The sequence below is a fragment of the Humulus lupulus genome, chromosome X (genome assembly GCF_963169125.1).
Source record: "Humulus lupulus chromosome X, drHumLupu1.1, whole genome shotgun sequence".
Taxonomy (NCBI): domain Eukaryota; kingdom Viridiplantae; phylum Streptophyta; class Magnoliopsida; order Rosales; family Cannabaceae; genus Humulus; species Humulus lupulus.
In genome coordinates, this window is record NC_084802.1 from 4,646,460 (window position 1) to 4,671,607 (window position 25,148).

General features: G+C 42.0%; 2 protein-coding genes across 2 annotated transcripts; both read left to right on the plus strand.

Annotated features, from left to right (window-relative positions):
- The first annotated feature begins 639 nt into the window (after positions 1-639).
- On the plus strand, positions 640-1,785 carry LOC133804631 (uncharacterized). Its single transcript, XM_062242777.1, has one exon. It carries the CDS (start codon positions 640-642, stop codon positions 1,783-1,785), a length of 1,146 nt encoding a protein of 381 aa, XP_062098761.1.
- A 2,123-nt stretch (positions 1,786-3,908) lies between these two features.
- On the plus strand, positions 3,909-6,472 carry LOC133804633 (uncharacterized). Its single transcript, XM_062242779.1, has 3 exons — positions 3,909-4,515; positions 4,630-5,646; positions 6,441-6,472. Exons 1-3 carry the CDS (start codon positions 3,909-3,911, stop codon positions 6,470-6,472), a joined length of 1,656 nt encoding a protein of 551 aa, XP_062098763.1.
- The last annotated feature ends 18,676 nt before the right edge of the window (positions 6,473-25,148 follow it).

Sequence of the window (25,148 nt, forward strand, 5' to 3'; positions counted from 1 at the left end):
CTCGCCTACAACTCCCCGGAAGGAAAGCCTTTGTTGGGTTTTGATAATGTGATTGACAGTGCAGCGGAAACATGACATAATATTTCAATGCATCTTAGCCTCCTAACCCACCATCTTTCATACTATGTGTTGGGCCCAAAATGTTCGGCCCAAAAACCCTTTCCTCATTTATCAAAAATTCAAAACAGAACGTTTTGGCATATAGAAGTTCCGAAGGCAGAAGCTGTGGGTCAGAGGCGATCCGCGCCTCTGACCCCTGAGCGAGACATTCAAAGTCGGTATTTTTGGAGGGAAATTCAGTTATTTCTTCCCCCCCACCCCATTCCAAGGTTCGCTTGAACAGACTAACTGCTTTGCATATTTTGTCCTATAAATATAAGATTCATAGAAGGGAATGGGATCGAACTTTGAACTGACTTAAGCATCAGAATTTCTTTCTTGCAGGTGATCCTGACGAGTCAAAGGCAAATTTCACCGGAATAGTGACTGTGCATTGTCCATTATCGGGAGAAGCCTCCAGATATAGAAAGACAAATTGTTGCTCCAACAATTGGCACCGTCTGTGGGAATCGAAAAACATTTCGGCTTTAGCCACGTTGTCGAACCAAGAAATCAAGATCCACTACGAACCCAGAAATCATGCCACCAAAAGGCAACAGAGTTTCGGGTCCAGTCGCACAGAGCGTCCCTCCGGTGGACGTGAGCGACCAGATCGATAGGATGTGTCGCTTGTTGGAGGCGAGCCAGCAGCGGTCAGATGAAGCAATCAAGACATTGGCCGAAGCCCAAGCTAGGCTTGAACCCGAGATTGCTGAGCTGCGCAGATCTACTGACACAACTCGCAACACCCAAGCCCACGACAATCTTGATTCTGGCAGATATGAAATTCTAATCGAGCGCGTTAATTCCCCTCATCAAAACATGAACCCAGGTAAGGAAAGATCCCAAGGTATCCCGCCATCCTCCGGGGCCGAAGAGCGACGAGCCCCAACCTCTGACACGCATGGGCGGACGGAAGCAGAACCCACCGGACCCGCTCAGCCAGTAGCCGAAATCCGTCCTCAACGCACCACACCTCAAGCCGCGCACGATTCTCCCTCTGAAGGTCGTGTTCCCTCGATCTGGTTCTTAGATAGTTGGAAAGAAGACATGATGGGGGAAATGATGCAGAAGTTCTCAGATGGGCGATCAGCCTACGCCACCGAACATTTGGATCTAGTATCAAGAACCACTAAGAAATCGCCTTTCTCGGAATGGATTCAGAATGAGCCAAAGCCTCGAGACTTCATCATCCCTTCCCTGCCTGCATTCAATGGAAAGGGAGATCCACTAAACCATTTATTCCAATTTCAACAGAAGATGGCATTAGAAGCTAATAACGAAGCTATTCGGTGCAAAGTCTTTTCAACGACTTTCTCCGGGCCAGCTCTGTTATGGTTTCGACAATTAAAACCCGGGTCACTCAACAGTTTTAGTGATCTCCGACGGACCTTTTTACAGCAATACAGTGCGAACCGAGAGGCACCCAGAACAATGGCTGATCTCTATCGGATTGAACAGGGGGAGAATGAACATCCGAAAGCATACTTACAGCGTTTCATTGACCTCGTGCATCAAATCCACGACGTCGACCCACTCACCGCAGCAAATCTCTTCGTCAAAAGCTTGCAGGTGGGATCTCTTTTACATGAGAATCTCACCATGATGCCTCCATACGACATGGCAGACGTGCAGACCCGAGCCGAGGGCGTCTTCAGGGTCTTAGAATTTCGAGAACGCGCATAGAAGAAGTCTGCACTCATCTCTGCTCCACCAACAAATAATCCTCCGCCACCTGCTAGGGATGACAAGAGGAAGCGGAACCAAACAGATCAAACGAAGGAAGGAAAAAGGCCAAGACAGGATCGACAGTCATCACGATACTCGTCCTTCGAATACACCATCCCGCAAGAAGTCATTTATGAAGAAAATAAAGACAGACCTATCTGGCGAGAGCCCTACAAAATTACAAAAACAGATACTGTCTCTTCCACAAAGATCACGGTCATACGATCGCCGAATGCCACAACCTGAACAATCAGATCCAGGCCCTCATGAGGAGCGGGAGGCTCACTCAATACATCAAGGAGACGGGCAGACCCGGCGCCTCGCGGCATAATCCCGCTTCTGCCCCCGCTCCACAAGCGTCAGACCCCGTGCACACAGCCTCTGACAGCACCCAGGAGCCTCTTAAGCAAGTCCCTATGATCCACGGGATCGTAGAACTCACTGACAATCAAAAGCATATCACCAAAATCCATAAAAGGATGGAAGAACGAGTGAAGCGATACAAATCATTAGGCCATGTGGCCAATCTTGTCACTTCAGAAGACAGAAGCTGCCCAGCCTCTGCAATCACCTTCACCGATGACGACCTGAAGGGCGTACACCTACCCCATGATGATCCACTCGTAATTTCCCTACAAGTTGACCATTGCCAGCTGGGCAGAGTTCTGATCGACGGGGGCAGTGGGGTCGACATCCTCTTCTGGGAAGCCTTCCAGAAGATGGGGCTAGAGGAGAATCAGATCCGGCCCTCCACCATGCCCATTTTGGGATTCAACAGCCAAAGAGTATATCCGAAGGGCGTCATTCGATTAACTGTGGTGGCCGCAGAACGCGCCCTGCCAGTAGACTTTCTCATTATAGATTCCACCACAAGCTACAACGCCATCATGGGGAGAAATTGGATCCACCGGATGCAGGGGGTAGTCTCAACTCTACATCAGGTGATGCGGTGTCAATCACTCAACGGGCGCTACACCGTCAACATCAAGGGCTGCCAGAAGCAGGCCAAAAAGTGCTTCCTTACCTTGAAAGAAATAAATAGCTCTGGCACTACTTCCCATAACAACTCCCCTGACAAATAGAAATTACAGCAGGACCTACCAGCGTGCCTAAAAGGAATCGATCTAGAGGAAGACCAAGAAAAACCCCTAGTTACGTTGGATACCTTAGAACAAGTGGGTCTAGACAACGCCGACCCCTCTAAGACAGTGCTGGTAAGTACCAAGCTCTCTGAAGAAGAAAGACAAACCCTTATACGATTTCTCAAGACCAGAATGAGAACTTTCGCCTGGTCTCCACATGACATACCCAGAATAGACCCCTCCGTCATGAGTCACAGCCTAAATATCTCCAACAACTTCCCACCCGTCAAGCAGAAGCAGAGGAGATTCGCTCCAGAGGTGAATCAAGTCATACAAGAGGAGGTCCAACGGCTCCTGAGCACAGGGGCAATCGAAGAATGCTTATATCCCAGTTGGCTTGCCAACCTCGTCGTGGTCCCAAAGAAGAATGGGAAAAAGAGAGTATGCATAGACTACACAAATTTAAATAAAGCATGTCCCAAAGATAGCTACCCTCCACCGAAGATCGATCAGATGATAGACGCCACGGCAGGATATGAAAGAATGAGCTTCCTCGACGCTTACTCTGGATACAATCAGATCCCCATGAAATCAGAAGATCGGATTCACACGGCTTTCATAACAGAAGGTGGTTTATATTGCTACAAAGTTATGCCCTTCGGTCTAAAGAATGCAGGCGCAACGTACCAAAGGCTGATGCACAAGCTGTTTTCCTCATTGCTCGGGAGAAATATGGAGGTTTATATTGACGACATGGTCATCAAGTCCAAACAAAGCTCTTCACATATAGACGACTTGACCGAGTGCTTCGACATCCTTGATGCTTTTAAAATGAAATTAAACCCCTCTAAATGTGTCTTTGGGGTGTCCTTTGGACAGTTCTTGGGGTACGTTGTCAGTCAGAGGGGCATCGACTCAGAAGTCAAAGAGCCCCAAACCATCCGAGTCATACAGGCTCTGACGGGCAAAGTAGTAGCATTAAGTCGATTCATATCATGAATGTCTGACCGTTGCCAGCCCTTCTTGCAATGCATAAAGAAATCTACCAACACCACCTGGGGACCAGAGCAAAGAAAAGCGTTGGAAGAATTGAAAACTTATTTGAGCTCCCCTCCTATATTGAGCTCCCCCATAGCTAATGAAGATTTATTCTTGTACTTGTCTATCTCACAATTCGCTGTGAGTTCTGTTCTCTTCCGAGAAGAAGCCAATCGTCAGAAGCCAGTGTTCTACTGCAGCAAGATGCTTTTGGACGCCAAAACTCGTTACAGTATGATGGAAAAGTTGGCACTCGCACTCCTTACGGCAAAGAAGAAGTTACGACAATATTTTGAAAGCCACACCATCATTGTATATACGGACTATCCATTAAAGCAAGTATTGAGTAAGCCCGACCTCTCTGGAAGGTTATCTAAATGGGCAATTGAGCTAGGGACGTACGATATTCAGTTCTCGCCACGAAAAGCTAAAAAAGGACAGGTACTAGCTGACTTCCTAGTTGAAATTCAGTCGTTCACCCCTGACACTCTGCCAGAATTGTTAAAGTCAGAAGATCAATGGGTGTGGACGATGCATACTGATGGAGCATCCAATTCCCAAGGGGCTGGTATTGGCATCGTATTAGAAGCTCCCTCGAGCCTCAAAATCGAAGAAGCCATTTATTTAGAGTAATCCACGACGAATAATGAAGTAGAATATGAGGCATTAATCTATGGTTTAGAACTAGCACGAGAAATGGGCATCCAACGTCTGAATGTCAGAGGAGACTCACAGCTTATGATAGAGCAAGTGGCTGGGAATTTCGATACTAAAGCACCCCATCTGGCTAGCCTTCTACAAAAGGTAACTGACTTGCGATCACATTTTCACCAGTTCGAACTCATACAAGTACCTAGGGAGCAAAATCAGAAGGCCGATGCCCTTGCCAAATTAGCCTCTGCAGGAGGTTGCACACGCCAGTCCTCCATATCTATAAGCCGATCAAGCAAAGACATGGAAGTCTATTCAACCTCATCAGAACCTGAATGCTGGATGGATCCAATCATAAGATACTTGTCCACCTCCGAACTCCCACCTAACCCAAAATACGCAAAACTTATGCGCCTTCAGGCACATCGTTATTCCATAATCCATGGGACGCTGTACCGCAAGTCCTTCAACGGCCCCTACCTACGGTGCTTGCGTCCATCAGAAGCTAAAAAATTGCTAGAAGAGATACATGAGGGGACATGCGGAAATCACACAGGGGGACGAAGTCTGGCACACAAAGCACTTACAGCAGGGTATTACTGGCCATACATGATGATAGAGGCACGTGACTATGCCAAAAAATGCGACAAATGCCAACGATTCGCACCCACCATCCATCAACCTGCTCAAACCTTACACTCCATCGTTGCACCTTGGCCTTTTGCAAAATGGGGTATGGATGTGGTAGGTGAACTACTTAAGGCTGCTGGAGGAAGACGGTATTCTCTTGTAGCCACTGATTACTTCACGAAATGGGTTGTGGCAGAGGCATACGTCACAGTCAGCAAAACATACACTATGTCCTTCATTTGGAAGCATATCATATGTCAATTTGGGATACCATGGGAGATAGTCGTGGACAATGGAACCCCGTTCCAAAATGCGAAGGTACAAGAACTATGTGACACATACAAGATCAAGCTGAGCTTTGCCTCTGTCACTTACCCACAAGGTAACGGCCAAGCAGAAGCTTCCAACAAAGTTATCTGTAATGCCCCGAATTCTTCGATGTGTTTAACGGCGTGAATAGTAGGCCGGGAGGGCCATACTTGCTTAATTATGTTATTAATTGATAAAATGCATGTATATGTTGATTATATTATAATATAATGTGAAATGCATGCATGTGAGTCCATATTTCTAATTACAGGGGTGTGATGGTAATTTGGCCCGTTGAGGGTAAATTGTTTATTTGTACGCATGTTGGTGATATATTTTGAGACCACATTATGATGTGGGTTTGTTCGAGCCATTCGGCATGAGACGATCATGGTATGTTAATTATCGGTTTGGTCATAACAGGCTTAAGCTCGGGGCTCGAGGTGAGTCTCGGGGTGTTTTAATGATTAGAGTGTTACCGGGCATTAAAGGGTAACGGGATGTGAATTATTGGTGTTTGAGAATATTGAGATTAGCGGGAATTGGGAAGCGTTAATTATGATTAACGGGATAAGTGGGAAGTACCAATTTTACCCTTGAAATGGTTTTAGAAGCTTTAAAAGACCTAGGGGTATTTTAGTCATTTGAGTTTGGATTTATATGGCTTTGGATGGCTGTAGAAAGAACAGAGCAAAAACAGGGTTTCTCTTTCTTCTTCCCATACATCATTCTCCTTCATCTTCCCTTTGGTGTTTTGAGCTCAAAGTGGGGTATTAAGCTAGGAAATCAAGGGGCTGAGTTTGTGGACTTGGTTCAGCCATTGAAGGAGGTTCAATCACGAATTTGAGGTGAGTTCAGCCATGAGTTTCTGGTTTGCACTCTGTTTTTCTTTTAGTTTTTCAGCTTATGATCTCTTGATGGAAGTTTGGATTTGAGGAGGTTTTGATTGAAGTTTAGCTTGGGTTTTGATGAGGGTGAGTTATGGGTGATGTTTAGAGGTTAAATTGAGTGTTTGGAGGAGGTTTGGAGCTGGTTAGAGGGCTTGGTTCCAAGGGAAAACGCAGGGGAGAGTTTGCTGGTGCGTGCTGTCATTTTGGCTGGTCTGGGTATTGAGCCGCGGCATGGCTGTGGTGCGCCGCGGATCATGGCGTCTGGCAGAGAGGGTTGTCTCTGTCTGAGGGGCGCGCCACAGCGCAGCTAGGGCGGGTCGCGGCCCTTAGGGAAATTTTGGCCAGAATGGTGTTTCTAGCATGGGGATTCAAGCCTAAGGCCTCGGGGTCGAACCTACTACCCGGTTGAGTAGTGTTTGATGTCTCGGAGGTTAGGTTTTGGTTTGGGAACCTTTTATTATTCATTTTATTGATGGAATCCCATAATTGGTTATGACCAGGTAACCGCTAAAAGACCAAAAGGATGATCGTTCTCAGGGGTCGTTCTTTTATTCATTCTAGCTCGAACCAGAGGTAAGAAAACTGCACCCCAAGTGTGACATGCATGGATATTCATGAGGCATGTTGGTTGTGTAAATATGGACATGGATTGAATATAGAGTGCTTAGCATATGTTGCTCACTTGTGCATGGTACTGACTCATTAGTCAGATTTGGCAAAGGTGCTAGTATCAACTGTGAAGCTATGACTTATTAGTCAGGTTCGGCAGTGGTACTGGGCACTGGTCACATTGCGCTGACTCATTAGTCAGGACGGCCTTAGCGTGTTAACGCAAGCCAACAAAGATTAGATCTAATCGACTATCTGCATTGAATGACTCAAAGAGCATTAATGCCAGACTGACCTCAAGGTCGATGAATGAAATAAGCGCTTGGAGGCTAGTGGCTTACCTAGCAGCCACTCTCCCACTTGAAACAGTGACATTCTTGTCAGTCACTCAGTATGGTTTACCAGAACCTGTTGAAGGCTAGTGGCTTACCTAGCAGCCACTCTTCCATTTGAAATAGTGACATGCTTGACAGTCACTCAGTATGGTTTATCAGGACCTCAAGTGATATTCACTCATTTGTTTGAAAGCTTTATGCTCAGTGTGATTATAATGATAATCGTTTGATAATGTTTGCATATAATGTTATGTTTTCTTGCTAGGCTTTGGCTCATGGGTGCTATGTGGTGCAGGTAAAGGAAAAGAAAAGCTCACCTAGCCTTGAGTGGAGAGCTTAGGTGGTGATGTGTACATATGCGGCCGCTTGACCACCACGACCAAGAAGTTCTCAGAGGAACTAGGGGGTTTACCCTATTTTTGCCTCTTAGGTCGGCGGGATTGTAAATTTAAAACAGTAATGACCATTTTGTGCTGAGAACATCTTGTAAATGTTTTGATTAGCTCTGCAGAGCGGTTTGTAATGAAAATATCCATTTCCTTTTTATTAGTTTTATACCTTAACCTGTTAATTACACTTAGAGCACGTTTTTGACCAAAGGACTCGGGTAGCGAGTCAAATTTCCGGTCCACCGTTCACCGTAACTGTTCTGGGGTAACCAGGTTACATTATCTTTGCCAACATTAAGAAGAACTTAGAAGATAAAAAAGGAGCATGGGTAGAAGAACTACCAAAAGTGTTATGGGCATATAGGACAACAAAAAGATCCTCTACGGGAGAATCTCCCTTCGCCATGGTATATGGGACAGAGGCCATCATCCCAACAGAAGTGGGCCTACCTACACTTCGAACAGAGATCGCATCTGATCAAACAACCAACAACATTCATCTATTACACAACTTAGACCTTCTGGAAGAAGTACGCACGGTGGCACAATTACGACTAGAAAAATATCAAAAGGCTGCAGAACGCTACTACAACAGAAGAGTCCACTCACGCACATTTCGAGAAGGTGATTGGGATCTGCGTAAAGTCACAGGCAACAAGAAGAAGCTAGAACCTAATTGGGAAGGGCCTTTCGAAATCATTAAAGTACTAGGCAGAGGGTCTTACACCCTAAAGAATGTACTTAGTGGGAAAATCGTACCTCGTACTTGGAATTCAATGTCTTTGAAACAATATTATTGTTAATAGTTGTACTGTGCAATTCAAAAGTAATACAACAACTTTCCATTTTTTCACATTCTTTTAAATTTCTCTTGTATATTCAATTTCTTGACATTATTGTCCACCATATTACACCAAGCCAGACACGTGACAATTAACTTTTCACTCGAAAGGTTTCCTCAATTATACCCCCACCTACCTTTGTTCAAAAATAACATTATTCACGTGCACTCAAAAACTACCTACCACAATGGCTATAAATAAACAATTATCTGAATGCTCGAAGTTGCCAACCTCTCCTAGCAATACACCGTATGTCTTTAATCTCAATACATATGTTACCCACACCTACACTCCAATAAACAAAGAGCAATAATAATCCACAGCGAGGATCACACCCATCACATTGGCACCAGGCTGAATCTCAGCAGATCGTGGCAGCAAGGCCACTACACACAATTTGCGTACACGATCCTACCGCCTCTGCTGTTTCACTGGATTTTGTACCACATTCTAATCTGACTTGACTAAGCTCACAGGGAGCTACGGCCAGCCATTTCACAGTCTAATCTGCCCTGACTACACCGATATGGCCGCCCAACGGAGGTGCACTGCAAACCCTACCCTCTTACCCACATAAGAGGAGCACCTCCTGCTGTCTACTCTGCCCTGACTATCACAGCAGATTCATCAGCTGTCATGCTTCAGATTCCTCACTAATGCACACTAGCTGGTTTGGCAATCCAAGGCTGGGAGGAACTTTTCCCGCAGTCGCACCCATATCCTACACGATGGGTGCCTCTGACAAGATACACGGCAGCCCAAACAAGCCATCACTATACTACACGGTATGGGTGCATTGGAAAGATACCCCTCCTCGCAATCTTGACCTCTTTGCATCTGCCTCGACGCCCAACTCTACGCTTTGTCCCCCGCGTTCGGTCTGAATCACATTAACCCCTCTGATCTCATGGGAAAGTTTCAGTCTCCAGAGGCCGAACCAGTTCCGATCAAGACCACTACAAAACTCCCTACGCTTAAGAAGGTCTACCACTCAACAATAATGACAACGCCGCAGGAGTACGACACTTTTATCACTATAACTTAAATTGGCAGATGCTAAGCATGGGCACACATATTTGCTCAATTTCTTTCTCAATAAACAAAAATGAATATTTGTACTATGCACGATCAGAAGGCGACGTATACTCAAAAATGGCAATAAATCAGAAGTTGTTATTTATAAATTATGTTACATTAACGACAATATTAATTCTTGATTTCATAATTGATCTATTCTCTATGAACAACTATTTTCTTGCCCATAATTAATCCCATTCAATACGACGCATGTACTCTGCCATCGCACTCTCTAGCTTCGGATGGCCTAACCCATAGTGTTCACACGATATGTAGTACGGGATGCCACTTCTGATAAGCTCTTCCATAGCCCATGTTGAGTAAAGCCACTGTGGGTTGTCAAAGATTCTCCTAAAAAAGGGAACCTTCGTCCACTCACAGTGCTCACCTGCAACAACAATGTTGTCAGCTCCAACCCATCACCAAAACACCAAGACGGATCATTCACACAACACTTAACTGAGCATTCTTTCCCACCATCTGTATAATCTTTCGCTGTATCTCGCACGCAATGGCCTGAAGGGTCTATGAAGCTTCTGATCCGAATAAACCATATGACTCTCACCTGTCATCACGCCTTCGATTAAGTCCTAAACGACAACGAACACATCCAATACACACACCAAGACAACCAACAGGAAACAAAGCTCTATTTGTATTGATAATTTTCTCTATTACAATCATCTACATACTAGTCGCCAAAAGAGCCCAAAGAATGCATATACAGAAATTAATTCAAAGCAAAACATGACAGAATTTAACAAAACGATAGTGTGTCGTTCATTCTACAGCACCTCTTTCACTATCTGGCTTGGCCTCTGCAACAAACGCGGATTCTGCTGCCTTCTGATCAGACGCCACATTGACAACACTATCTTCAACAGCTTCCCCGTTGGCATTATACATCGACCCCAGCGCGTCGCCCCTCAACTTCAACTTCTCCAGATGACACGGCGGATAGAAAATCTGTAGATCCCCAAGTTCATTCAAATACTTGTCAACATCATACTCTCCTATTTTTACATCGACGCTTTTACAATACATCTCCAATTTTGCCCATTTCTCCTCTGGGGTCTGCTTCTTATTGCGTAATGCCAGATCCAGATACTTCGCAGTATCTACCTCAGCCACCCTCACAAGTTTGCGTTCGGTGATCTCGCGATCTCGAATGCGTTGCCTTGTGGCTTCAATCACCGCCTCTGCTGCCCTCTGCAAAACCAAAAACATTATGAAGTCAACACACGTGTTTTATGGGCCCATTAATTTTCTAATACATTAATAACAAAAGAAGAGTCACATACCTCTGCCATCTCCTCCAACTGCTTCTTGGTTTCGATCACCGCCTCTTCTGCTTCCTTCAACTTCTTCCCTAAATGAAGTTTAGCCTCCAACTTCTGCTTCCTGGCGTCCGTTGCGTTGGCCTCAAGATCATTTGACCTTCGCTCCATCTCTTTGTTCTCTTTTTCTAAGATCTCCTTATCAGTCTGCAACGACACTATATCCTCTTCAAGGTCGTTCATCATACTGCTAAGCTTCTCCATGCGGGCTTCATGCTGAACACAGACTTGATTTTTCTCCATCCACTTATTGGTCATATCCACCAAGTCAGCTTTCAGTTTGTCTCGCTCTATTTCGAGTCCGACAGTGCCTACCAGCTTCTCCTCTGTGGCAGTCACCCTCTTTTTTGCCTCTGCCAACTCTGCCTCTAATTTCTTGATGGCTTCCACAAGCACGTCCCGATTTGCCTCGGCCATCATTCTCCCCGCCCGCTCCTCTTCTAATTTCGCCATCTGCTTTGCCAGTTTAGAGCCATTCTGTATAGCCGCCGCATATTCTCGCCTTGCAGCAGAAGCACATACATAGCTCTGTGACAAATCAACTACGCCCATTAAAAATAACATTACACACATATCACGAAATATAAAAGGACCTAATCTTTTAACCAACTTACCATCCAGATGTGGTCTGATACTTGCTGCAACAAGTCACCTTGCCCGCTCAAGGATCCAATTGCTTCTGTAGGTAGATGGGGTCTGCTTATGCGTAGCATTTCCTCCATAACTTCAGTAGACGCAGAGGGGCCATATTCCGACATTACTCATGTTCTGTCACTTGCTTCTCCCCCTGCAGATGCAGCCGCAGAAGCAACGGGGGCAGCTGGCTTCTCACCTTCTGCTAACGTCGATACCATAATGCTATTAGACGCCAGTGCAATTGTCCTCACACCAGAAGAATATGTCTTCGAAGGGTGTGTAAACAAGCTATCATCTTCACCCAAATCACTTGGGAGGTACACCGGCGTCTGCACGGCAGAAGACGTTAGCTGCTCCAAGAAAGCGCTAGGAGATTCAAAAGTGCTAGTACCCTTCGGAGACACAACAATGACATCTCCCGGATGAGACTCAGAAGCAGTAGGCGATAATAAGGAAACGTCAACACTGAGAGGGTCAACACCTGTTACTTCGACAGCCCCTGATTCTTGACACCCAGGGTAGTTTCAGATACAACGGTCTTACTTGGCTCAACTGGCAGAGGAGGGGTATCCGCAAAATCCTCTCCGAAGGCGTCCTCTAGAAGCTTGTTCTTACGAGAGGCAGAAGAAGGACGTCTCCCCTCTGAGCCACGCTTATGGCCTATGTCAGACCCTTCAGCCAAAGCAGAAGCAGAGGGTAATGCCTCTGACGGCTTCATACAGACAACAGGAGACTTCACCTCAACTGGTAAGCCACCCTGCACTCCATCTCCAGTCACCACACCTGATAATTTGGATGGAGAAGAGGAAATGCCCTTTGCGTGAGCCACCCCTTCTGAGCCTGCCGCCAAGGAAGACCCAATTGCGTGTGAAGTAGGAGACGCCCCAGGTAAATGTCCAACTGGAGCAGATCCTCGTGGCTTCTTGCACAACGAGAGAGCCTGGCCCGTTGGTAATTTACCTGGGGTAAGTTTGGGGATTGCAAAGGGAGATCCTTGAGCAGTGGAGACAGAACCTTTCGGGATCCGAAGCTTGGACGAAATGCACTTCCCGTTGTCCGAATCTTCGCCAGAGGATTCCTCACGCTCCTTTTTTTTCCCAAAGCCTCTGCAGGCAAAGGCACTTGTTGGAGAGGCTGAATTGGGAGAGCACCAGAAGGCATGGACGATCGCCCTTGAATGCGAGATAATCTGCGCGATAAGCTGGACTTATCAGGGGATGACTCTGCAGCAGGAGCTAGACCAAAACCCTCTTTCTTTTTGCCTTCTAGGACCCCTTGACGTTTGGTGCATGCGGTGTATGTAATGCCCCAAATTCCCTAATAAGGTTTAGGACCTTGATTAGGAGGCCGGGAGGGCCATAATTGCTTTATTATGCTATTTAATGATAATATGCATGTTTAGGTGTATTAAATATGCATGTGAACCCATTTTTGATTAATTGGGTGATTTTCATATTTTGGCCATTTCGGGCATTTTTGGCGTATATGTGAAATGGGCGTGGTGCTTTGTTATTATCTGGTTATGCCAGGGTTACCCAGCACAAGACGATCCTAGGAGGTAAGCTAGTGGGAAAGCCACAACAGGATTTACGCTTGACTTGGGGTAAGTCAAGGGGTATTCATAGCATTACCGGGTTATTGGGTAATGGGAATTAACATTTGGTGATAAATTGGGAGTTAGTAAGACCAGGGGGAAATTCTGGAAGTTTTGACTATAATGTCCCCGGGGGTGTTTTCGGGACCCCGAGCATTAGGTTTTATTGGAAGCTACTTAAGCTTGAAGTAACCTTTTAAGGAAATAAAAAGAACGTTATGTACGTTCTCTCTCCCTAAAGTTCCCTTTTCGTTCCCGATCGCATTTTCGAAGGTATCTTGAGTTCTAGGACTCGGAATCAAGCGAGGATCGAGGCATAGCAATCCTAAGGAGAATTACAAGCTTATTATCCGGAGGATTTAGTTGGAAACAACTCAATCGGAGGTAATTCAAGTTTAAGTTTTAAGTTTTTAAGCTTGAATTGGACTTTGTGAATCGTTGGGTTTTTAGTTTGTTTGAACCTCGGGTTTTGGTGGTTTTGGACCATTGGGGAGTTTGGGAACTTTGATTTGATGATTTGGGAATGTTTAGACATGTTTTTGGGAGGTTTTAAAAGGTTAAAACGAAGGAAAAATGGCTGCCCCGAAATTGGGCTGCGGCCCTGTTCTTGGGCGCCGCGGCCCTTGCTCGAAGAAGCAGGTGTCAGGATTTGGCCTTGCTGGGCGCCGCGGCCCTTGATGGAGGGCGCCGCGGCCCTAGCCTCAGAGAACCCTGGGGGCCGCGGCCCAAGGTGCTAGGGCCGTAGCCCTTGCCCTGTTTTCACCCTGTTTGCTCGTTTTGACCCCGGAAACATGGTTTTAAGCCTCGGGATCATTCCTACTACCCGGATTAGTGAGGATTGATGCCTTGGAGGCTAAGTTTTAGTTGAAGGGTTGGTTTTAGAACTTGAACTCATTGGATCATCATTTGTGGTTGTGACTAGGTTAACACTAGAGGCTTGGAGCAGGATCGTGCTTGTGGCTCATTTGTTGGTAACCTGTGCTTGGACCTAAGGTAAGAAAACTGCACCCCATATGTGACATGCATGGTTATGATTGATGCATGTTGAATGTTTAAATGTAAACATTGATAGCATAATGAATGCTTGGCAATCTTGCCCATTTGCATATGATTATTGTTGAGGCATGCTGGATGATTAAATGTGATGCATGTGATGCACGAGAAACATGTGATTAGGGCATGCCATGAATGATGAGTATGGGATTGGTCAGAGCTTGAGTCTTTGAGTTTGTGCATGATCATAATTATGCTAGCAACTGTTTAGTAAGCATGCTGAATGCCCTGTTCTTGGATAATCGGCATATGATACACATTGATAGCATTGCTTACTTGTGCATGGTACTGACTAATTAGTCAGAATTGGCAAAGGTGTTAGTATCAACTGTGAAGCTGTGACTCATTAGTCAGGTTCGGCAGTGGTACTAGGCACTAGTCACGTTGCACTGACTCATTAGTCAGAACGGTCTTAGCGTGTATCACGCAAGCCATCAAAGATGAGGTCTATTTGACTATCAGCATTGAATGACTTAAAGAGCATTAATGTCAGACCGACCCCGAGGGTCGATGAATGAAATAAGCGCTTGGAGGCTGGTGGCTTACCTAGCAGCCACTCTTCCACTTGAAACAGTGACGTGCTTGTCAATCACTCAGTATGGTTTACCAGAACCTATTGAAGGTTAGAGGCTTACCCAACAGCCACCCTTCCATTTTGAATTAGTGACTTGCTTGTCAGTCACTCAGTATGGTTTACCAGAACCTATTGAAGGTTAGAGGCTTACCCAACAGCCACCCTTCCATTTGAGTTAGTGACTCGCTTGTCGGTCACTCAGTATGGTTTATCGGAACCTCAGGTGTTGCGACACTCATTTGATGAATATTATAAGCGCTTGAAGGCTAGTGGCTTACCTAGCAGCCACTCTTCCATTTGGTTAGTGACTTGTTTGGCAGTCACTCATCTGATTAAGATCGACTTGATAGTCCTCCAATCAGAAGGCCAGGATTTCTTATCCTGGATACCCCAGCATCTGTTTGAATACATTTGCATGCTGAGTAGAGCTATGAATGCTAGGCATGCCAGATATGACTTGAAATCATGATATGACTGCTTATGAGCATATGAGTTTTCTTGCTGGGCTTCGGCTCACGGGTGCTTTGTGGTACAGGTAAAGGCAAAAGAAAGCTGGACCATCCTTGAGTTGGAGAGCTTAGGTGATGACATGTACATATGCAGCTGCTCGACCAATACTTGGGCGAGGTTTGAAAGTGGAACTAGGGCTGAACCCTGTTTTGCCGCTTAGAACGGCCTGTTGTAAACACTTTCTTGTAATAAACTCTGAAATTATATTTTTGGGATCCCAATGTATACAATAAACGTTCTAGTGAGACGTTACATCTTAACCAAAGTTTTTAACCCCTAAACCGCTAATCATACTTAGTCACACGTTTATGGCCAAACGACTCGATTATCGAGTTTAGCACTGTTTGCAATGTGCACTGTAGCGGTCCCTGGAGTTGGGGCGTTACAATTTTGGTATCAGAGCAATGCCATGGTTTATGTGTTCCTGAAGACAAGCTGGGCATGTACACTCATCACTGAAGATAGCTTCACTCAAGGAATGGTAACTATTTTTGTAGTTATGTGCTTAGCTGCTTAAATAGATTGTGAATGCTTTACCTGCACATTGCATTAGGGAGCATGAGATTCTGATAGAGCTTGGGCTCTTGACTATTTGACTATATGCTCCATGAATATGTTTATGAACATGATCATTTGATTACCTGCTCCATGATTACATAATTGTGATAAATGCATGCTTGAGTTGAGGCATGGTGTGGATGTTGGAAGAGCAGGGATTTTGATTGATGTATGAATGCCATGGGAATGCTTATAGCACCACAGTGATTTGTGAATATGGTGTGGTAAGAGTGATCCCGTGGGGGAAAACTCATGATATGCTCATTATGGCTAATGGGTCAAGTTATTGACTGCAGAACATGTTTATAGCCAAGGCAGATATGAGGCCTGGTGGTGGTTATTCAGAGGCTGGGAGTTTCAGCCAGGGGTTGAGTTCCTCATCTACCCCTCAGAGTTTTCAACAGATAGTCACAGATTTGCAATCAAGATTGCATAGGCATGAGGAAGAGATTAGGTGTCTGAGGCAACAGCAGAATCTGTTGGGAAGCACCTCTTCCTATGTTGTGTCAGGAATGGCACCAGGTTTGGCTCAGCCTAGGGTTGAGAGCAGATGGGAATTTCTTTGTGGAAAATTCCAGGAATATTACCCTCCAGTCTTTGAGGGAGGCCTAGATCCATTCAGAGCTGAGCAATGGATGGGCATGGTCAGTTCCATTCTTGATAGTATGGGGCTGGTAGGTCACGATAGGGTGATCTGTGCGACATATGTATTGCAGGATGATGCTCAGACATGGTGGGAAGTGATATCCCAGACACAAGATACAACTGTGATGGATTGGAAAGAATTTAGGCAGCTGTTTAATGAAAAGTATTATTGTGATGTGGCCAAGACTGCCAAGATGAATGAGTTTCTGAATCTCATTCAGGGAAAGGCATCAGTATCCGAGTATGTTAATAAATCTAATGGGTTGGCCAAGTTTGCTTTAGACATGGTACCCACAGATGTGGCTCGGAAGGAAAGGTTTGTTCAAGGATTGAATCCTGGAATAGCTCGGGGCATCAGAGTTGCCCCAGTGCATGAAGTCTCTACCTATGCTCAGGTGGTAGAGAAGGCTCTTGCTGTTGAGAGCATCAGAGATGAGGAAAGGAGTGCCACGAGGCATGGAGCTCAGATAGTGGTTTCTCCATCTATTGGAGCAAGCAACAAGAAAAGCTGGAAGCCTTACCCAGAGTGCACTCGGTGCAAGAGGCATCATTTGGGAGAATGCCGAGCAAAGGCATGTTTCTTGTGTAGAATGGTTGGGCATCTCAAGCAGGATTGCCCAAGGCTAAGAGAGCTTGAGCAAAAGGGGATAGACAGATCGACTCCAGCTCGAGTGTTTATTCCAGAGCAGTCAGAGTCTGGGACTGGGACTAGCTCCTCAGGAGTGGCAGGTCAGTTTTCTAGTTTTATTTCTGAGTTATGCTGATTGGCTTTGGTGCCATACTGTTCCTTTGTTTGTTGCATATAGAGAGGCATAAAATTGATATGATGATCACATGGTTGTGTTGTGATGGGAACATAGTATGGAATTGACAACTCAAAAGGTAAGTTGGGTTATGGAAGGACCCCTCAGTGGTTGAGTAAAGCTAGTTATGACTGGTTTGGGTGTGATTTGTGAATAGAAAGCCTTGAGGCAATTGGTGCTATGCATAGCTTTGGTATGCTGATGATATCTGTGTAAAGCTAGAGTTTTATGGCAGAGAGATGCATAGAAATCTTAGCTAGCGTGGTGGATACCACTTAGATTATGTCAGTGGGATCAGGACAGGCTGGACGAGTCTGTGAGTTCCTGAATGTGTTTTCAGGGGATTTGTCAGGGTTTCTGTTATATGAAGAGATATAATGGTGGTTTGATTAGTACCAGGGATAGAGTTGAATTGAGAGCATTGTATTGAATGGCCTAGTAGAGTTGTAAGAACTCGAGGCTTAGATACTGAGTGAGAAGGAATTCTCAAGAGTTGATCTTTGATCCGGTTAGTACCAGTTAAGGATCAAGGGAAAAGAATATGCAAAAGGTTGTGTTTATAATAGATAAAGAGCACTAGGAGGTGCTGGATTGTATTTTGGGAATTTGTTTAACGCTAAGTGTTTATGGATCAGATGAACAGAGCGTTCAGGGGATTGTTTGAGTGGAACTCGTAATCGTCTGGGACGATGATATTGTGATGTATTCTTTGTGGAGTTTGCTAAGGACAAGGGATACCTTGGAAGGCAAGAGTGCCCTTGGTTGGGCATGGTGCTATATGTGATTTGTGGAAGGAATTCTGGGTTTCTGTTTTCAGATCAGAAACAATTGGAAGGTTGTTATGACACCTCAGTGATACAGAGAAAAGATTGCTTATGTAACACGTTGGTAAAAGAATTTGATTAGAACTAGAGTGGTGTTTCTGGTGGGACAATGGCCAGTTCTGTGCTTGAGATTATTATCTCAGAGGATCAAAAGGAATAAATGACTAAGTGAATCTCAGATAAGAAAGTTGAATGGAAGTCTTAGCTGGGTTAGCTAAGAGTGTTACAGTGTCTTGTAATATAAGGATCAGACTTGGGGTCTGATGGACGCTGGGATTTTATGGGAGATTTTGGATGAATCTCATGTTATTTTCTGATTCTCTTCGTTCAGGCATCATGTCAGTGTACCAGAGTATGAAATTTTTACGATGATGGCCTGAGATGAAGAGGGGCATAATGGAATGTGTGGTTGAGTTCTTAACCTGTTAACAGGTTCAGACAGGGTATCAGGGATCAGTAAGGTTATTGTGGCCTTTGAGTATTGTATAATAGAAATAGGAAAGCATCATGATGGGTTTCGCGATGGGGCTACCCAAGAAGGTGGGTCAGCATGATTGACTTGGGTCATTTTGGACTAGTGTTGTGAGTAAGGTTCTTTTTGGTTATAAGAATAAGTAACAAAGTTCTCTATTTTTTTCCGTTAGCAAAATAAAGTGAAATGCATTTGATGTCTTATGTCTTCTCACTTGATGTTATGTTCTATTAATATAACAATAGAAAGATGATCAATCTCTAATCTCATTGGGCCTATGCGTGGGCCACAATCCATTTGGACTGTGGTTGGCATCAATTATAGGGCTATGGGCCATTGTCGTATTTTATCTCTATAAAATGCTATTTGTTGGGCTTTTCTCAAATTATTTTATGTGGTATACAATTATACCACAAAATGAAAATTGATTAAATTAATTTTCAATAAAATATTAATTTCACAAAATTATCAATATAATTTTATTTGCTTCATAAATAATATTTTAAATTTTATTTCACAAGTAATATTATTTTGTGAGATTAAAAATAATAATTTATTATTTTTAATTATTTCCTTTTAATACCAAAATTCTACCTTTGTGTTATCAAGCTAGTACGAGGACATTATGGACCTGTAGTTCTAAGCTCCAATAATTTAATTAATTTCACTAACTCTTAGTTCCATTAATTAATTCATTAAGTATGATTTATTCCACTAGAAATTCATATTTGAACTCTCAAAACTACAGTCTTATATTATTAGAATGTAACGCCCTAAACTCCAGTGACCGTTACGGTGTGCCTTATAAAATAGTGCTAAACTTGCTAATCGAGTCATTTCGCCAAAATCGTGTATCTAAGTATGATTACCGGTTTAGGGATTAAATTTTTTGGTTAAGATGTAACGTTTCATTAGAACGTTTATTATATACATTGGGATCCCAAAAGTATAATTTAAAATTCTATTACATGAAAATATTTACAACAGGCCGATGTAAGGGGCAAAACAGGGTTTAACCCTAGTTCCTCTTTCAACCCTCGGCTGTGGCGGTCGAGCAGCCGCATATGTACACATCGTCACCTAAGCCCTCCAGCTCAAGGATGGTCCATCTTTCTTTTGCCTTTACCTGCACCACATAGCACCTGTGAGCCGAAGCCCAGCAAGAAAACTCAATATGCTCATGAACAGTAATAACATGTCATTAAATCATAAGGCACACGCCTAGCAGATATAGCCCTAATCATGCAGGCAAACGAGTTCACGTAATGTTGAGTATAACACATCAACCGATGATCATAATAATCATCCAGGGCTTTTAGCCCAAAATAGAAGAGTGACAGTTGTACAAGTCACTAAGGTGGGTTCCGTTCCCAATAACCATGTGACGTAGGGTCACCGGGGCTTTATAGATAAGTAATCATTTTACTAGCTTAAACAGGATAGGTGCATGATGACTAGTCACCAACATAACCTACCTCATGACCATAAAGTCATAACCATGGGATTCCGCTCCCTAGCCATGTGACAAGAAGTCACCTAGGCCTTAGGCCCTGGCTCTGAGTAACTAGCTTAGACTAGTCAAGCGCTTATAAGTTTCATCGACCTTAGGGTCGGTCCAGCATTAATGCCCTAGAGTTATTCAACGCTGATATCGATTAGATCTAATCTTTTATTGGCCATGCGTTCATGACGCTATGCCGTTCTCGGCTCGTACGTCCGTAATACGCGACCAATGCCGACCCTGATTAGTCAGTGCCATACATTATTATATAAATTTAATTATAGAATTTACTTTTTGTTCTCTAACAAAAATTGAGCGCTTTATGTTAAAGCCTGGCATGGAAAAAATGAAATGGTTGAAAATAACACAAACTTTAAACTATTTGTATTAAAGGTCTTTAAACTATACATGTGTTTGGCAAGTTGGTTCCCAAACTTTTTTTTTCTTTTTTTTGGTAAATTTGTTCTCAAACTTTTATTTTCTTCTCGTTTGTAACCCAATACTGTTAAATGTTACATTATGTTGTTAGGTTTTATTTTTTCTATTTTTTTTAACTTTTTATAACAAAGGGCATGATTATAATTTTTTTTAAATGGGGCATTATGTAACGCTCCAAAACTTTATTAAGATACCTCAATTTTTGTAGTGAATTATATATTTTTTAAATTATGCTCAATTTTTTTTCTATATATTTCTTTTTTTTCATATTGTAGAAAATATAAATAAGTAATATATATTTTAAATATTTACACACAAAAAGCCAAAAAAAAACTTGTCAAAGATTTTTTAAAAAAAATAAAAAATAATGAACTTAAATAAGATAAAATGAAATCGTTGAAAATAACACAAAAAGGAAATTAAAAAGTATAAAAAAAATTGAAAAAGAGTGTTAAAAATTTATTTTAAAAAAGCTAAATTAATTTATTTTTAATAAGTGGGGTGTATATATATATTATTTCCATGTAAATATCATCCTAAAAAATACTGAATTATGTAGAGATTGGAATTATAAAAATATATGCTAAAATATCACCTAATAACAAAATTAACTTGTCATTTCTTAATAATATGATAAAAAGATTATATTATGAATTTGAGCTAAAAAAAGTAAACTACTATAACTCAACACCAAAAAAAATATATTAATTGTATGTAATAAAACTCAACATAACTATATAATTTACACATTATATTAAAAATATATAATAAACTTTTAGCATCAACATATATTTTTCCAAAATTAAGCAACCAAAATAAAAAATTCTAATTTTATATGTGCTATAAATAATTGGGAAATGTATTACTTTTGTTTTTGTAAAAGAAAAATTAAATATTAAAAAAAATTTGCACAGCCCACACACGGTACCAGAATTAAAAAAAAAACAAAAATTATATATATATATATATATAAAAGTTGTCATAGCAACTTTATTTAAAAAAAAAAAAAGTCGTAGCTCCGTACACCCGCACAGCAGAAGTCCCCTAAACACATATATTATTATGCAAAATTATATTTATTAGTAATAAACATAAGTATTAATGGTATTTTTTGTATTATTCGGTTACTGTTATATGAATAATGTTGCTTTTATTCACTACAAGAAATATGGGCTACGACTTCGGTTTTTAAGGTGGAACTACTTCGGTTTCGCATAAATTCGCAGCCGAAGTAGTTCGAGGCGAAGTAAAAGGTGGCGAAAAACCAAAGTGGAAAATGGACTTTCTACTTCACTTTTTATGTATAAACCGAAGTAGAAAGTAAGGTTTTTACTTCGGTTTTTATGTATAAACTGAAGTAGAAAGTAGGGTTTATACTGCGTGTTCGAGAATTTAGGGATAGAATAGACACGTGATGTTTGAGATATGCACATTTATATTGCGTGGTTGACTTTACAAATAGTCGGGGGTGTCAGGCCTCTGATGCACTATGAGCTAAAAGTGGTGCTAGCTTATGGCTCTCACCAAGTCGATACAATGGCTCCGAGGAACAGCTAAATGATTTAACGAGCTCGGGCTGGTTAAACTAGGGGATGGTAATAAACAGCTCCGGACGGATGGCTGATACGCGACAGATCGAGTTAGGCCCTTATCCAGCCCGCCAGAGTTAGGCCCTTGTCAACATCGATACACCATCGATATTACATCGAAAATAACATCTAAATTAGATGTTCGCCTCAGCATCGACATTCCATCGATGTACCATAGAAATGGCATTGATGTACCATTGAAATGCCATCGATGTACCATCGATTCTGGCATGGCTCCCACATAATCGCAGATCCGAAGAACAGTTCAAAAATTGCAGAAAAAATCCAAACTCAACTGTGGGACAATAAGAGAAAGAGAAAGAGATAGAGAGAAAAATGTGTGAAGTGTTAAATTTAAGTGAGGAGGGTATTTTTGTCCAAAATAGGAGAGGGGGCACATTATGGGGAGAATTTTTATGATGGCATGTTAAAAAATTTAAATATGTTACGATGCATATAGTGTAAAATTTCCCTTTAAAAAAACATACTCAATGGTCTATATCATTCCAGTAAACGGAAGTGGACTTTAAGTGTAGTTTGTTTACCTCTGTTATGTTAGGAAGATCACGTTAAATGAATTGTAAGCTTATATGATTCAAGATATGTTGTGTAGATTATGCTTACCTTTCAGTTGAGTTGGGATGAAAATAGTGACCATATTTTTATAGAATGAATGATTTATCAAAATTACTCTTTATTTTAATTTATTATTATTTCTTCCATTTGGGTATAAGAAATGTTACACCTACAATATGGACACATTTTTGGGAACAGATTAATTAAATAAGAACATCATGTTTATCCCTATAATATGTATGAACTAGTAATAAAGGGCATGAAGCAGAGGTGACTTCGTTGAATTTAATAGTAGGGTGTTGATATTGATGTAGTTTGTCCAAGTGGTATCTTCTTTCCATAGAATACATTCACATAGAACACATAATTTTGTTTTTGTAAGAAAGGGACATTTGAAACCGGATTATTGATGGTTGGGATTGACAAAATATTAAAATAATATATAAATGCATTTCATCAGGGGCATTTGACAACCAAGTGATGGGACAATAAGGTCAATACTTGTTGTAGGAGGTAGATAAATTTAGTAAAAGTGTTATGATGAAACAACTCATCCATCTCAAGATGAAAAAACGTGGGTCAATAAACTGCACCGAAACCAATGTTGTTTTGCCATATCTTTAAGAAGATCATCTATATCTCTATCAAATTTTGGGAAATGTGAGATAGGATTGAGTGACGTTTGTCATTGTGTCAGAAAGGCAACATTACAAAGCATGGTAATTAATTGCTGGAGAGGAAGATTGATGAAATATTTTGATGGGCTCAATGGGATAATTATATTTAATGTCGAATCTAAATATTATTAAAAATGGTCCATTAATTGATCTTTAACTATTGAATAACATAACAAAACGTCGTTGGTTAAAACTGGATTGGAGGAGGCGGAGTGAGAGTGTTCTTTGTTGCTCATTCGGCAACTGTTTTGTATGCACTGCAAGATTGCCTACAGGAGGAGTACATTTCAATTATAGGTCACAGTTGAGGATGTACAATGGACTACCGGTAAATGAAAAAGACTATATGTTATGTTATTATACATGAATTAGTTGTTAAAGTTACTTAGGGTTTGATGAGTAATGTCAAATACGTGATGGCTTTATATTTAGGGTGGGTTCGACAGTAACTAATTTTATATCTGGTGAAATGTTGAGTGGGTGTAAAAATGCATCAGATTCATAGGACCTGTAAAGTTTTGGATTGGCCCTGTCTGAAAGCCTCATGGAGGCCTTCAGTTTGTCACGGATCAAGACTTGACCCTGTCCTGAACCTTATTAGAAGAAAAACGATAGTGAATGTAATATTGGGCCGACTAGTATTAAGTGTCAGTCCATTATTTGGCCCAGTACAACGATAGGCCTATACAAATGAAGTAGCACATAAGGTGTATAACGTGTTTGTTATCCAAAAAACTGGCGTAGATGATGTGGCAAGTGATTCCTGGACACGTGGCTGACACTTGGAGGAACTCTGCTAGGATATCGACCAGAAGACAAATTATAAGCAGCAGGCAGCCGAAACTTACCTGCGACCAGCGTGGTCGCGGGTTCCGCATGCAACATGATGTTTCTATAAAGATCTTTGTAAATCTCGAAATTGACTCCCACAATCTCCTGAGTATCCGATTATTTAGGAGAGAATATCTGTAACAAATTCATGTAACCCCCCTTGAGCCTATAAATAGAGAAAGATAGCTCAAGGAAGGGACTTTTGGCTTTCGAATTATTTGAGACTAGAGAGATTCTATTTGAGATATTGTCTTGTTCTTCAGGGGTTGGTGAAACTCATTGAACCCTAGTTCTTTGATCACTCCCTTTGATTTTATATCAATAACAATCTAAGTGGACGTAGGTTATTACCAGATGCTGGGGCCGAACCACTATAAAATATCGTGTTCTTATTATTTTCGTCATCACGTTCTTTTCAACGCATTTATCCACGTCAAGCATATTTTGACTCCGCGTCAGTTGCCCAAAATCAGGGTCAACAGTGTTTCTATTTTCTTTTATGGGAGACCTTACACTTCTACAGTAATAGGGTCACTTGATTGAAACATTGTTACTGAAACAATATTATAACCAAATCTAAAGAACACATATTATATATTAAATATTTTAAATCCCTAAATCACTCACATATTATTTTCTCAATTAATATGTGAGTTATTCTATGAATTCGTTTTCAACTTGTCGAGTCATAATGAGACTGAAATTATGATTATGGGGAATGGAAAATATCATAGGAATTAACAGTTAATGAAGAGAAATGTGAAGAGTGGGATAGTTTGATTTTAATGTAGATTTGCATATGAAAATTTGGCTAAAAAATACAATTTAATTTCTAATTGTCGAAGAATTTT